This window comes from Apteryx mantelli, chromosome 1 (genome assembly GCF_036417845.1).
Source record: "Apteryx mantelli isolate bAptMan1 chromosome 1, bAptMan1.hap1, whole genome shotgun sequence".
Lineage (NCBI taxonomy): Eukaryota > Metazoa > Chordata > Aves > Apterygiformes > Apterygidae > Apteryx > Apteryx mantelli.
Window position 1 is genome coordinate 179,883,334 of NC_089978.1, and position 13,012 is coordinate 179,896,345.

The window sequence follows — 13,012 nt, forward strand, 5'->3', positions numbered from 1 at the left end:
CTATGTGCTGTAATCCCTTAAAAGTGAGGGTGACACCCCCAGTAGGGTCCCTTTTGATGTTTTTGTCTTCCTGCTGTAAGTGGCATCAGCAGAGCATTTGCAAGTTACTATGCCAAGTATGATTTACCAAAAAAACCACCAAAACTATCTGAATGCCAAAGACCTTTCTCTTTAAAGTGGGGTTGAACTGGGAGCTGTACTTAAGAGTGAGGACCCTGAAGAAGAAATCCAGTAAAAGAGGGCTGTCCATCTTTCCATTCATGTCATCATTAGATGGTGCTGAGTGACAGCAAATAGCCCTGCACTGTGTCAGTTTGAATGATAAACTCTAAAACTGAATTAAAATATCTAATGCTGTTGCTTCTGTTTTGTATTTCAAGGGTCCAAAAGGTGAAGCAGTTGGTTCTATAACTCAGCCATTACCCAGCAGTTATTTGATCATCCGAGCTGCTTCAGAATCAGATGGTAAATAGATATTTTAGTATTTTTCCATGATTTGAGAACTTATTAGAAGAGAGATGGCTTTAGTTCTTTTACTATATCTATTACAGCATTGTGTTTGCAGTTCCACAGTTGTTAAAGCTCTCCATTAGCCTAGTGCATTCAGTTATGTTGGTACTAGAAGTTTTTCATGGTTATTGAAGCAGAATATTGACCTGAAGAAACTCATTGGGTTCTGTACAGTTCCCTTGCTATGGTTGGGTAGAGGAGGAAAGGGGCTATTTCAGATTTCATTATGTTAATTTTTGTCTAATATTCAGCCTAGCTCCTTTTTAAAGTGCTAATGTGGACATACTTTGATTCTAATGCAACTATTTATGTATTATAAAATGCAGTAACATTGCAGAGCTCTAGCAGTAACAATTCCCTCAAAATATAGTTTTCTAACAACCCTTCATCACAGGGGAGGTGGTGCTCAATATTAGTGCAACCATCTTGTAAAGTTATAAAAGGGAAACAAAATTTAAGACTGTTGTGTAACTACTTTAGCAGCTGCTTTCCTTCTGTTGGTTAATTAAGCTTACCGGTGCAGGCTTTAGAAGTAGGACTTTATTTGCCTTCAAATCAAGAGATGATTTTTTAAAACATAGTATATTTGAAGGGGAATAGAAGAAGTAGCATTTTGGGGTTATTCTAATTCATCCCAAAAGCGTAAGTTTATGCTACCTTCATTATTATATTCAAACACTTTATTTATTAATGACTTGCAAGTTGGAAACTGATTATATACAGGGGAATGAAGAAATAAGGAATGGAAAGAATGAACAAATTATTTTCTGTTAGTTACATGACTTTTTGTGAAAAATTAAAATATCCAATGCTTTATATTGAAGTGATATTTATATGTTACCATTATAGCTCCTTTTTCACATTGTTATTGTATTACATTGGCAAATTTTGCCAAGTGATGCAGTTACTTAGTCTTCAAAACTAGAGCATGGTGCAGGCAGCTTTGGAGGAATTCAACAGTTAGGGCCTAGATGGAACCGCAATACTTACATTAAGGAAGAAATACTAGAATATACTGTAATAGAAGCATAACTTACCTTGCTTGTTCTACCCTGAAACATCTTTTGTACCGGAGCTGGGTAGCCATGAGTTATTTTTGTCACCACCAGATTTTGTCACCAGATTATGAAATCCAATGCATGTAACATAGAACAACTCCTCTCTTTTTCACTGAAGTGCGTCTTCAATGAACAGATTGAGAAAGGACTGTGAAATTAGGAAATTGAAGTTGTACAGTTTGGTTAAATACTTAATTTTTACTCTAGTAACAAATCTGTCTTTAGGCAGGTGTTGGATGGATGCTTTGGAATTGGCTTTGAAATGTTCAAGTCTACTTAAACGTACAATGATTAGGGAAGGTAAAGAACATGATTTGAACTCTTCAGCAGACAGCACACATGTGTCTTTCTACGGTCTGCTTCGTGCTAACAACTTACACAGTGGAGAAAACTTCCCGTAAGTAAATTAATTACTAAATCTGATTGTCCTTTTGGCAAAACCTCATAGCAGTAACTTCAGTTTTCCAGAGGGAGAATCTCTTTCTAAGCTTGCAGTTTCTTTTGCTCCTGAATTCTCTTTAGATGCCTTATTTGCTCTGTGTTTGTAAAGGTTTGTAAGAGTAAAATTAGGTACAGAGGGAGGTTTGGCCCAAGGAACTCAAAGTGGGCTATCACATCTGTAATTTTTAAATATTCAGCTCAATTGTTAAAGTTTAATTTTTGGTATCCTCAAGTTGGTCTCTCTTGTATGCTTCACCTGAAAATATGAAGTTCAATTTGTGTGATAAAAGTTGGTAGATCTGAATATATGTTGTTCTTTGGTTAAAGTATGAATAATATAGTTATTTAAACAGTTTCAGCATGTTTTAGCTTTGATTCATGAGATGAATTAATAATACTTCAGTCACTCTATTTAAAGTTAAGTCACTCAAGTCAAAAGCAGCACAAAAGCTGAATTCTCACACTTGGATCTCTTCAGCCTTTTTGGTATCAGAAAGTGGATAAAAGTTATCATGTGGTATCCAGTGACTGAGTACACTTGAGTAACTGCCTGTTCAATTTAATAAATGCTTTCAGCTAGATTTTTGGGAGCATAATGAACTTTCTCATAAAAATATTAGTAAACAAGCATGATAATTGTGTTTTCAAACACTTTGATTGTGGCAGCAAAGTGCATTAGAAAATACAAAAGATTTACTCCTTTATCTAAAATAATTAGGTCTGAAACATGAGCTGTTCATGATTTTTCTGAGTAATCTTCCACAAATTCAATATACTTTTGATTGACATTAAAAAAATATTTTGAGTAATCACTCACGTGTATGGAGAGTCAGTTGCCTGTCTGTCTTTTCTGGGTGGGCAGGAAGTTTGTATTGCTGTTAAAGTATGTTTCTGTGTTTGAGGTGGAAGTAAAGCTTTGCACTGGGAGAAACACAATTCTTTCTGGCATAAACAGTCTGAGAAAAGGCAGATTGTTGCCTCAGATCCAATTCATGGCTCTATCCACATGACCAAACAGTCTCTTTGTGGAAGTTCTTGCTCCTTCCATTCTCTCATGAAAAAGTAAAATTGCTTTGTACAGTTCAGCTGAAGATCTGTAGTCATGAATAGTAATTTAATGTCATTGTGTTCTGGTCTGATAGATAAGAACTCTTCAGCTGGCCTGAATTACAATCACAGCAATTAGTTACAACTGTTAAGCTTAATTAAGACTGATGTTTTAATTAAGTAGTTCTTTGGATGTAGCCTATTCTAAGAGTGTTCAGTGTTTAACTATCTAAGCAACAAAAAATTTTCAGTCTCAGTTTTAATGAGGTTGGCAGGAGAGGGTGAAAAAAGGTGAAGGTGGTTTTAGCTCCATATTAACACTGCCCTACACACTTCCTACTGCAGGTTACGCAGTTGCACAGCCTCCCAGAAAGACTGAGGCATGCTCTGCTGGGGCTTGGTCAAAAATTTTAAAAAGGCCAGCTCTCAGCTGAAGTTAACTCCTATATCTTTGAAAAAAATCAATATTTACTTATACTGCCTTAATCTGAGAGAAGAGGCAATGTTCTCCACCTGCCAATTAGTGCCTTGTATGAAGTACAACTTCAAATAAAGAATCTCCTGTTTTCATTTTATCTTTTTCTCCTAGATAGAGAGCCACTTCCCCACCCTGTTAGTGTGATCCCATTTATCCAAACTCTGCAGAAGTCTTTCTCCTTCTTTCCAATTATGCTATAGTGCTATTGCACTATATAACAGTTGGTTCAGTCATGTTATTTAGGTTGTCTACTCATGCATTTGCACAAACAAATATTATGAATAAAAGTTATTTGAAGTGTTACCAAACATAACTTCTTCTCTAATAAACAGTGAACTTTACATATACTTTCAGGCTTTTTTGGTCTACATGCATGCCAGTATATAGTGAAACTATACAGGGAAGACTAATCTGAGAATTTAATAGGTAAAAATATAAGGAAACTAAACTTAGTGCATATAACATTTCAGTGAAAAGAGTGCATCCTGCATTACTCCAGCAAAGCTAGTTTGACATTGCTGCCAGATCAGGGTTGATATTCACTGGCACTAATGTTTTGTATTTTGTCAAGATCCTGGTTTAGAAACAAAAAATTAGTGCGTGGAGTTGATATTCATTTTGTCTTTATTTTTTGTAGGTTAAATGACAGTGAACTTGAAAGGCATCAGTTTAAAGATCCGGATATGTACTCTGACAAATCTGATAAGGAAAATGATCATGATGAATCTGATAATGATGGATTGGGGAAAAGTGAAGAAAGTGACAGTGACACATCAGAGCGACAGGACGATTCTTATGTTGATCCTGAACCAATCGATATTAAGGAAACTACTTATTTGGAACAGAGTCATGAAGAACTTGGGGAGGTAAAGTGCTGTTTATGTAGTGGGCAGACCTCCTTTCCAAAGAGCAAGCTGATATTTTAGGGGTCAAATCATATTTGGAAAACTGACTTGCAGGATTGGCTTTTGTATTTTTAGCAATACTGGGGAAAATTTTTTTCCACCCATGTTCTGCTATACCATACCACTGTTGTGCTTTTGTCTGAAATTTTGAGGAAAGATAATGAGAAGATTATTTGGAATATTGCTCTGAATAACTGAAGGCATTGATTTTTTTGAAAGGACCACCTGCAAGAGAAGCTGACTGTGTCTCTGTCCTTTTGTTGTTATTTCTAATTGCTTTTCATTAACTTATTTGTAGGGTTTTTTTCTTCAAATAAAGAAGTAGGAGCTGTAAATATTTTAACGCAAGCTGTTGCCTCTCTTTTTCTACTTTTCTTTTTAAGAGAGGAGTTGAAGAGCCATGGGGTTTGTGGATTTCAGTAGAAGGCTTGCTGTCCTTTCTGTGGTCACCTTAGATTCTACCACATTGCGCAAAGTTACCATTCCACTTGTGCGGGTTGTCCTGTGCATCTACGTGAGGCAAATATGAGGGGGATTTGTTCGTTTAATTTGCTATTAAGATACCAAAAGCTTTGTAACCAAAAACCAAAATTAACTTTTTCAGAAATCTCCTCTCTCTCATGTGCTGTGAGAAATTTTCCATTTTTTAATACTTACTGGACAAAACTGCTTGGTGTTTTGTTACTTTCTAGTATTGTTTCTGCATGGCCTTTAAGTAAAGTTTAGGTTGATAGTTAATTCTTGACTGTGCATTTTAGAACTGTTTTGGAAAGAAGGCTGCTTTTCCTACAGCTTCGCTTTTGGTTTCAGAAGCTGTAAGGAGAAATATCTCACATCATCTTGGACAGAAGGGAGGCATGTTGGGGTGGGGCTGCTGGTTTTGCTCACTAAACCCTAAGTAGCTCTTTGAGGGAAAACAACTGATACCGTTGACTGGTTGAGGCAGGTGAAAGGCATAAATGTGGCAGCTTTCATGGTGGGGAAAAGTTGATAGAATAAACAGCCCTTTGCTTTATAAATTCCGCACATGAGAACACAGGAAAAGGTACTTGATACCTAGAAAAAAAGCTAAGGGAGGACTTCTGAACAATATTCTATCTCCAATTTTTCTATGATGTTTTAGGGCTGATGAAACAAATCTGGTTTTTAATGCTGGATAGTAAATCTGGCATCCTGCGTTAAAGATGTATCATATGTCTGTTTAGAGGAACTTGATCTTTCTCCCATAGTTACTTCACCTCTTCTGAGTATCCAGTTTTCTGTTCTCATTCCATCCTTAGAATGTGTTGATCTCTCTTTTAAAAATTATTTTGTTTCACCTTTCTGTAAGCAGTTTTTTATTCATCCTAGGCCGGGGAGGCTGCTCAGACGGAAGTAGTGTCAGAAGAAAACAAAAGTCTGATCTGGACACTGCTGAAGCAAGTCCGTCCAGGAATGGACTTGTCCAAGGTTGTATTGCCTACGTTTATCTTGGAACCTCGTTCCTTCCTGGACAAGCTGTCTGATTACTACTACCACGCAGACTTTTTGTCTGAGTGAGTCAATCCTATCTCTGGTTTTCTTTATTTTCATTTTTAAACTAAAACTGATTAGCAGGTGAGATACTAAAACGTTTGTTCCTTGTGTGCTCTTCTTAATTTAAGTCATAGACTGCTTAGTGTTTGAATGCTTGTCTGGCAATATATCAATCATCAAATATCCTTGGTTTTTTGAAAACTAAATGCTTAAGAGCTCATATGGTACATCTTGAAGGCTGTCCCCTATTAGTAATTTAATAACAATTCTGTTGCAGACACTTCTGTTACAGCTTTTAGAGAGTGGTTAAAAGCCTTCTCAAAATTAGTTTTTTTCTCTAGGATGCATATTTAAGATGGTAAAACAGTACCAGTTAGCATTTTTAAAAAAGTATTTGGTTACCTACAAGTTTAGAATGTATTTGCATGCTCAAATAAAGCAAGTATTTTAAAGGAAACAAATTGAAATATTATTCAACTCTCAGTTCTGTACATGAGTATATCAGTTTTCTAAAGCAGTATCTTTTATAAATGGAGGAACTGGAGTGGATGGAAGAACTGGAACAGGATTTAGTGATACAAAGGCCTAAATACTGTACATCCTGCACTACTTTTCTTTCTTGTGATTAAGCTTGATTGGCTTTGTAAAATAAACATTTTTTTTATGTCTTTCCCTGTTATATAGGAAGGAGAGAGAGCTTGTTTGGGCCTAAAGTTTCACAATGTGGTCTGGAAAGATACAGTTCTCTTTTTGAAAGAGAGAAGGATTCAGTTTGTCAAACTAAACATGAAAGTAAATATGCTTTCAAAACACAGTCTTCTGAGGTGGATTACACCACAGGTGCAGGGTCTGTTAGCAGTAGAAAGAAGCAGGAGTCAAAGATAGAAAACAAAATATTTAGTATAATTTCAAAAACATTATTTTTATTACTCACTGGACAAGTAGGTTTTCTAAATGTTAAGAGACCTCAGGTTTACTTTAGTAATTTTGTCCTTTGTGTACCACGTGCAATATGTTTTGTAGCACTGTCTCCCAGACCTGACCTTGGGGAAAATTTCCATGGAAGGTACTCCAGAGTAGTCCTCCAAGGAGGATTTTGCCCATACTTGGAACATAATGCTTTCTGGGTTTTGGAGGGGTTTTTGTATGTTCCTCTTTTATCATTCAAACAATTTTTATCCTGCTATGTCTGCTCAGTCATTTACACATTGAAATCTTATACAGGCATACCTCATTTTACTGCACTTTGCAGATACTGGGGGGTTTTTGTTTTGTTTTGCTTTATTAGAAATTGAAGGTTTGTGGCAACTCTGCATTGAGCAAGTCTATTGGTGCCATTTTTCCAACAGCATGTGCTCACTTTGTGTCTCTGTGTCACATTTTGTACATTGCTTTTTTAGACATAATGCTATTGCACACTTAATAGACTACAGTATAGTGTAAACATAACTTTTATATGCACTGGGAAAACAAAAAATTTGTGTGACTCGCTTTATGACGAGACTCGCTTTATGGCGGTGGTCTGGAACCGAACCCACGATATCTCCAAGGTGTGCCTGCATACAAAATAGTATGGTCAAATACATTCTACGCAGGCTTCCTCATGCTCTGTAGAGTATGTTGTAGGTGAGAGGAAACTTGTGGAACAGACTGGCTGAAACAAACACTAACTTACTGTACTTGAAATGTTTTCCTTGAATTTATTTTGGATTTACACAAATTCTTGCTGTTATTTTGGTAGGTTTCTGGCAATCTATGTTTCATTGTTTGTACAGTTAGAGTTTCCCTTCTTGGAAAAGACTCCGTTTTGGAAGAGCTGTTTCTGATTTTCTGTTTGATTTCCATTTTGAGACAACTGTTTGAAAATTTTTATTTTGATGCATCATGCTGGAAGTTTTACAGTACTGCAAATCACAATACATCATTTTGGTCGGCTCCTAGTTATAAGATATATCACAAGGATTTACAGGATGTTATAACTGAAACAGTACATAATGTAATTCATTTCTGTATTTGATCTGTCCCTTCCATTTGTTTCATAGAGCTGCTCTTGAAGAGAATGCTTACAACCGTATGAAGAAAGTAGTGAAGTGGTATTTGTCGGGATTCTACAAAAAGCCAAAGGTGTCTCTTCACATATTTTGTCATTATGCTAGAGGCTCTGTCTAGTTTCAGAGCTTTGGGATGTGTTGGAGTATGTTTTGTTATTTAATTATGTTGTTATGCATTTTTTTTAAAAGCAAGGTTAAGTTTTCGTTATTTATACGATGGAAAATCGGACATTTTTGGTCGCTAACCATACTTAAAATAGACTATATTCAACTGTTTTTTTTTTTTCCCTTGATGTAGAAATTGAACTAAATTTTTTGAGATAAAATTGAGACATTTCTTTGTTTACCACTCTTTGGCGTATTTCTGGTGAGGGGGAATAGTAATATTTCCACTTCTTCAGTTAGCTTTGTACTATATATTCTTTTTGTAGTCATGTTAGTGGGAAACAGTATTGACAGATGAAAGTACTTTTTAGCTAACTTCATACAATAGGTCTGTAATAATTCTCCTACTATAATTTTCAATTTCTTTTTGTCCTTATATGTAGGCTGGGAAAATTTAGTGCATGTACCAAGTCTGTGCTGGTTCCCATAGAATGAAGAGTAGAATAAATGTGCATGATATTCAAATGATGAACTCAAGTACAACATGTTCTAAATTATATATTATGCTTTTTTTTTTTTTTCCTCAGTCTTATCTTCAGTGTCAGACTGGTAAAGTATTTTGTAAGTTCTCTACCTGCAATGTATGACTGTTCTGTTTTTCTTCAGGGACTTAAAAAACCCTACAATCCTATACTTGGTGAGACTTTCCGCTGCATGTGGATTCATCCAAGGACAAATAGCAAGACTTTTTACATTGCAGAACAGGTAGTTGCAATACCTGGAAAAAATGTTTTTGGGAAAAATACATTTATAGCATTTTTGTGCTAGACAAATGATGTGGCAGTTTCAAAAAAAGTATTTAAATACACGAAAAATATTCAAAAGGTTTTCCTGATGAGCATTGCTCTTTTACAAATGACTCTTTTAGTCTGTCTTCTGAGACAGAGACATAGCAAGCGAGAGAGACAGAGAGGTGTTTCCAGCATGTCTTTTCCCTCTTCCTCCAGTAAAAGTCAACCATTAGTTTTCTGATTAACTCTTGAAATCCAGTAAGACTGTTTGCTTGATCTTTGTCTAAAAGATGTCTAAAACTTGAATTTTGTATTCTGTTGTTAGCTCAAGGTTTATACTATGTTGAATGTTTTTGTTCAAATATGTGTATTTTCAACAGGTATCTCATCATCCTCCAATATCTGCCTTCTATGTTAGCAACCGCAAGGATGGGTTTTGCCTTAGTGGTAGCATTCTGGCCAAATCCAAATTCTATGGTAAATAATATAATGTTTTCTGGATATGTTTTCTGGATATTGAAGAAGTGTAAAATGTGCGCATATGCCACAAGCTAAGTTTTGTGGATAGAAGAAGGCTGTTAAAGGAATTGGGTTTTTGATCATTGTATTCACCTTTCCTTAAAAAGTTTTTACTGCTGATCATGGGAGTAATCAGTATTTTGATTTATAATTGGAGATGCTGCTTTTTCTAGTGTCTTCACTAGAAAGGATGGATTGCAGCACTGAATATACCAGTGTTCTTAATTTTGTTGCTCAATTATTAGGAAATGTTGACTGTTGTCTTGCAGGGGGAAAACTACATGATCAAATATTATCTCTTCAAATTTTAGGGAATTCGCTATCTGCCATACTAGATGGAGAAGGACGGCTAATGTTCCTAAATAGGGGAGAAGATTATGTAATGACTATGCCATACGCTCATTGTAAAGGTAGTGTGGTTTTTTTCACTTGCTAGATGGCAAAGTTATGAGAACAGAGATTCGTTATTCTAAATAGTACGTTGTCTTGGATTTGAGCTCGTCAACTGAGAAGAGTTTTCTGAACATAGACAACTTTGGTTCTCTTTGTCTAGACTTTCACCTATTTTAACAAGACAAAAATACAGTTGTTTTTTGAGCAATGATCTGGTTTTGGCTCAGACAGAAGGATTTTTTTTCTCAACATAAATGGGAAAAGCATATATATAGCTATCTGTTGTTATATGACAGTAATTAACTGAGTTTGAATTGCTTTCTTTCTAAAGAACAGTTTTGTTGAGCTTCTCCAGTATTTTTTCTCTTGTAAATGTGAATGTCAGGCTAGTATCTACCCCTGAATACATTATTTGAGTGTAAATCATGCCCATTTATCTCTAGTTTCAGCATAGGAAACCCATTAGTAGTTTGTAAAGCTTTCTGGAAGTCTGGTAGTTGTACAAAATACATTGCAGTATTGCTGATTTTTAAACTACTACTTGTCCAAGTATATCCAGCTGTATACTTTCTGCCAGAATTTGGCCAATCAGCAACTATAACGCTTTCTTCATTTGAGATGTATGGAAATGAGTTAGCAGAATTAAATAATTTGACATTAGATTGGTAGGCCCTTTTCTTTCAATTTTTCATGGATGTTTTTGATATTCTGTATCTTTTTGGTAACGGCTTTGGTGACAAAAATTAGCACTTACAATGGATGCATGTGCAGATACTTTTTTTCAACATGCATGTTCTTCCACCATGCATGTAATTCACTTGGATTTTTGTGTGTGTTTGGGTTATGTTATTTGACAGAAAGATAATGCTCATAATTAGGAAAGGTCATCTGAAGAGACAATAAATGGAACTGTTCTCTATTTTCCTTCTGACACAGCAGTGTTTACTGTAGGAATTGTGCCCAAAGAACTTAAGTTTTATATCTTGTTTAGTTATAAATGTTCATTTTGGCTCTTTTTTTTTTTTTTTTTTTTCCTCTCCAGGAATTCTTTATGGCACAATGACTTTAGAGCTTGGGGGAACTGTCAACATCACCTGTGAAAAAACTGGCTACAGTGCAACCATTGAATTCAAGCTCAAGGTTAGGAAATGCTGTGGGTGGGCACCGTAAGAGAATGAGCATAATAAATGATCAGGTCACACTGTAGATATGATCTAATTTCCTTTTCTTTAATATGGCATTGGCTCTTTGTCTTTTTTGGGAAACTGAGGAATTTTCATGTTGATTGCCGCATATCCATCTATGTGTATCTAGCAAGCAGCAATTTAGAACAATAGGACTTATATTGTTGTGTATTGTTTGTTTAATATACTCGTCTGGATCCAAAGGTCTGGACTGAAATTTACAGCTCTGTCTTTAATCTCTGATTATAATGACACTTCCATTACACTACTAACATTGTTAAATGCGTGAATCTTAAGAACAGCTACAGCAGGTAAAAGCAAGGGTCTGTCTTATCTCCTGCAGGGGCAACAGCGTGCGTCTAGGATGGTTTGTAAGAACATGAAAAGTGTTTAGCAATCTGATATGTGTCTCAGGCATTTTGTAAGGTGCTAATGATATCTTGTTGTTAATACCCCATGATGATTTTTTTTTTTTTTAAGCTGAAAATGTTCAGGGTCTTTTTAAACCACCTGGAGAACCACTGAAGGAGAACTCAAACCCAAGTTTCTCTCTTCCATCCTGCATAAAACTTAAGTTACTTGTGACTCCTTGAGAAAAGATGATGCAAAGGTTTTGACTAGCATTTTGATCACTCTGATGCCCAAGGCTAAGTTACATGGGCTGTTTTTGAGAGCTGTATGTGCTGTAGAAACATTGTTCAAAACCTAATAAGTAGGTACAGTGAAATTAATGTTAATATTTGCAGTACTGCCACCTTCCCACTCACAAAGGCTAAACGGAGGTTTCTCTACTACATACAGATGGCTTGCACTTCTGAAAATATACTTCTGGTATCTTTGAGGCAAAATTTGATTTGAAGCTGAACAAACAGTTGTAAAGGAGAAGCATGTGGAGGGGGAAACTGTGTTCAGGTGAAATTATAGGTGAAAATTATAAGTTAGGCTGTATTGATTGAAGTTTTGCCTTGTCAGCCCACAGGATACATGTGCAGATTATCAAAAGGGCTGAAAGAAATCCCTGGCAATCGTATTTGTTGGTGCTTCTGCAAGAGTTCATCCCTAGTAACAAAGGACCCTTGACAAAGTGGTGAAACTAGTATAGTAAATGACAACTTCCTCCAGGATGATATCGTCACTAATAGTTTCCTGCATTATTTACCATTTTCTTTCTAGATTCCTTAGCCAATTCTTATACTTCTGTCCAGCAAAGCTTTTGAGAAAATACAGAGGGAGAGAACAACTTTCTGTGGTTTTATACTGATTTCTGGGATTAAATAGGCAGAAGCTATTATATTGAAAGCAGTTAGGGCTGTTTGCATCAGATTTCATAACTGTACTTCTTTCCTTAACACTTGACATATATGAAAATACTATTTGCTATTAAAATAAAAATGAAAGCATTTCTCTTTGTTTTACAGCCATTTTTGGGTAACAATGACAGTGTTAATCAAATATCAGGGAAAATTAAGCTTGGCAAAGAAGTTCTGGCTATTTTGGAGGGTCACTGGGTAAGTAGTGAGTGATAGTACTTTATAAATTCTAGCTGACAGTTAAGACAAGTGAAAACAGTACTCAGTTACAAAACAAATTCCTAAGTTTTGAGAACTGGTAAGTCCCACTTTCATAAAAAAGGATCTTGCTACAGTCAGCTCAAGAATCTTATAATGTTATAGTCAGTCTCAGGAATGACTATAGAATGAACATAATGTTGCTTGCAACTCTCAGTGGTGGAAAAGTTGAGTGTGTTTGAGTAGTTCATGAAAAAATATTTTTCAGCTTGCAAAACGTCTTCAGTATACGTGTTAGCACTATGAGGAATTGTTACGGCACCATCATGAAATGTTCAAACTTGATTCAGTTCTGGTGAGATGATAGCATCACCACTGTTTTGGGGAGGCATTGTGATGGTTCCATTGCTTCTCTGTTCCAAGTTATAACTAGTACAGGGTGCAGAAATTGAACTTTGAAATTAGCATATGTAATTATTATTAGCTATATGTATCCAAAAGAAAAGA

The 13,012-nt window shown here is 35.7% G+C and overlaps 1 protein-coding gene across 7 annotated transcripts in view; it reads left to right on the top strand.

Annotated features, from left to right (window-relative positions):
* The window catches only part of OSBPL8 (oxysterol binding protein like 8), a 101,650-nt gene that overhangs the window by 78,092 nt on the left and 10,546 nt on the right, over window positions 1–13,012 (top strand). For all 7 annotated transcript variants that reach the window (XM_067313082.1, XM_067313090.1, XM_067313105.1 and 4 more), the window contains 10 exons: window positions 381–465; window positions 1,794–1,965; window positions 4,172–4,400; window positions 5,790–5,974; window positions 7,997–8,078; window positions 8,777–8,875; window positions 9,282–9,378; window positions 9,732–9,830; window positions 10,856–10,953; window positions 12,416–12,505. In XM_067313082.1, the coding sequence (XP_067169183.1) occupies window positions 381–465; window positions 1,794–1,965; window positions 4,172–4,400; window positions 5,790–5,974; window positions 7,997–8,078; window positions 8,777–8,875; window positions 9,282–9,378; window positions 9,732–9,830; window positions 10,856–10,953; window positions 12,416–12,505 (1,236 nt within the window). The remainder of the gene's footprint in view (window positions 1–380; window positions 466–1,793; window positions 1,966–4,171; window positions 4,401–5,789; window positions 5,975–7,996; window positions 8,079–8,776; window positions 8,876–9,281; window positions 9,379–9,731; window positions 9,831–10,855; window positions 10,954–12,415; window positions 12,506–13,012) is intronic.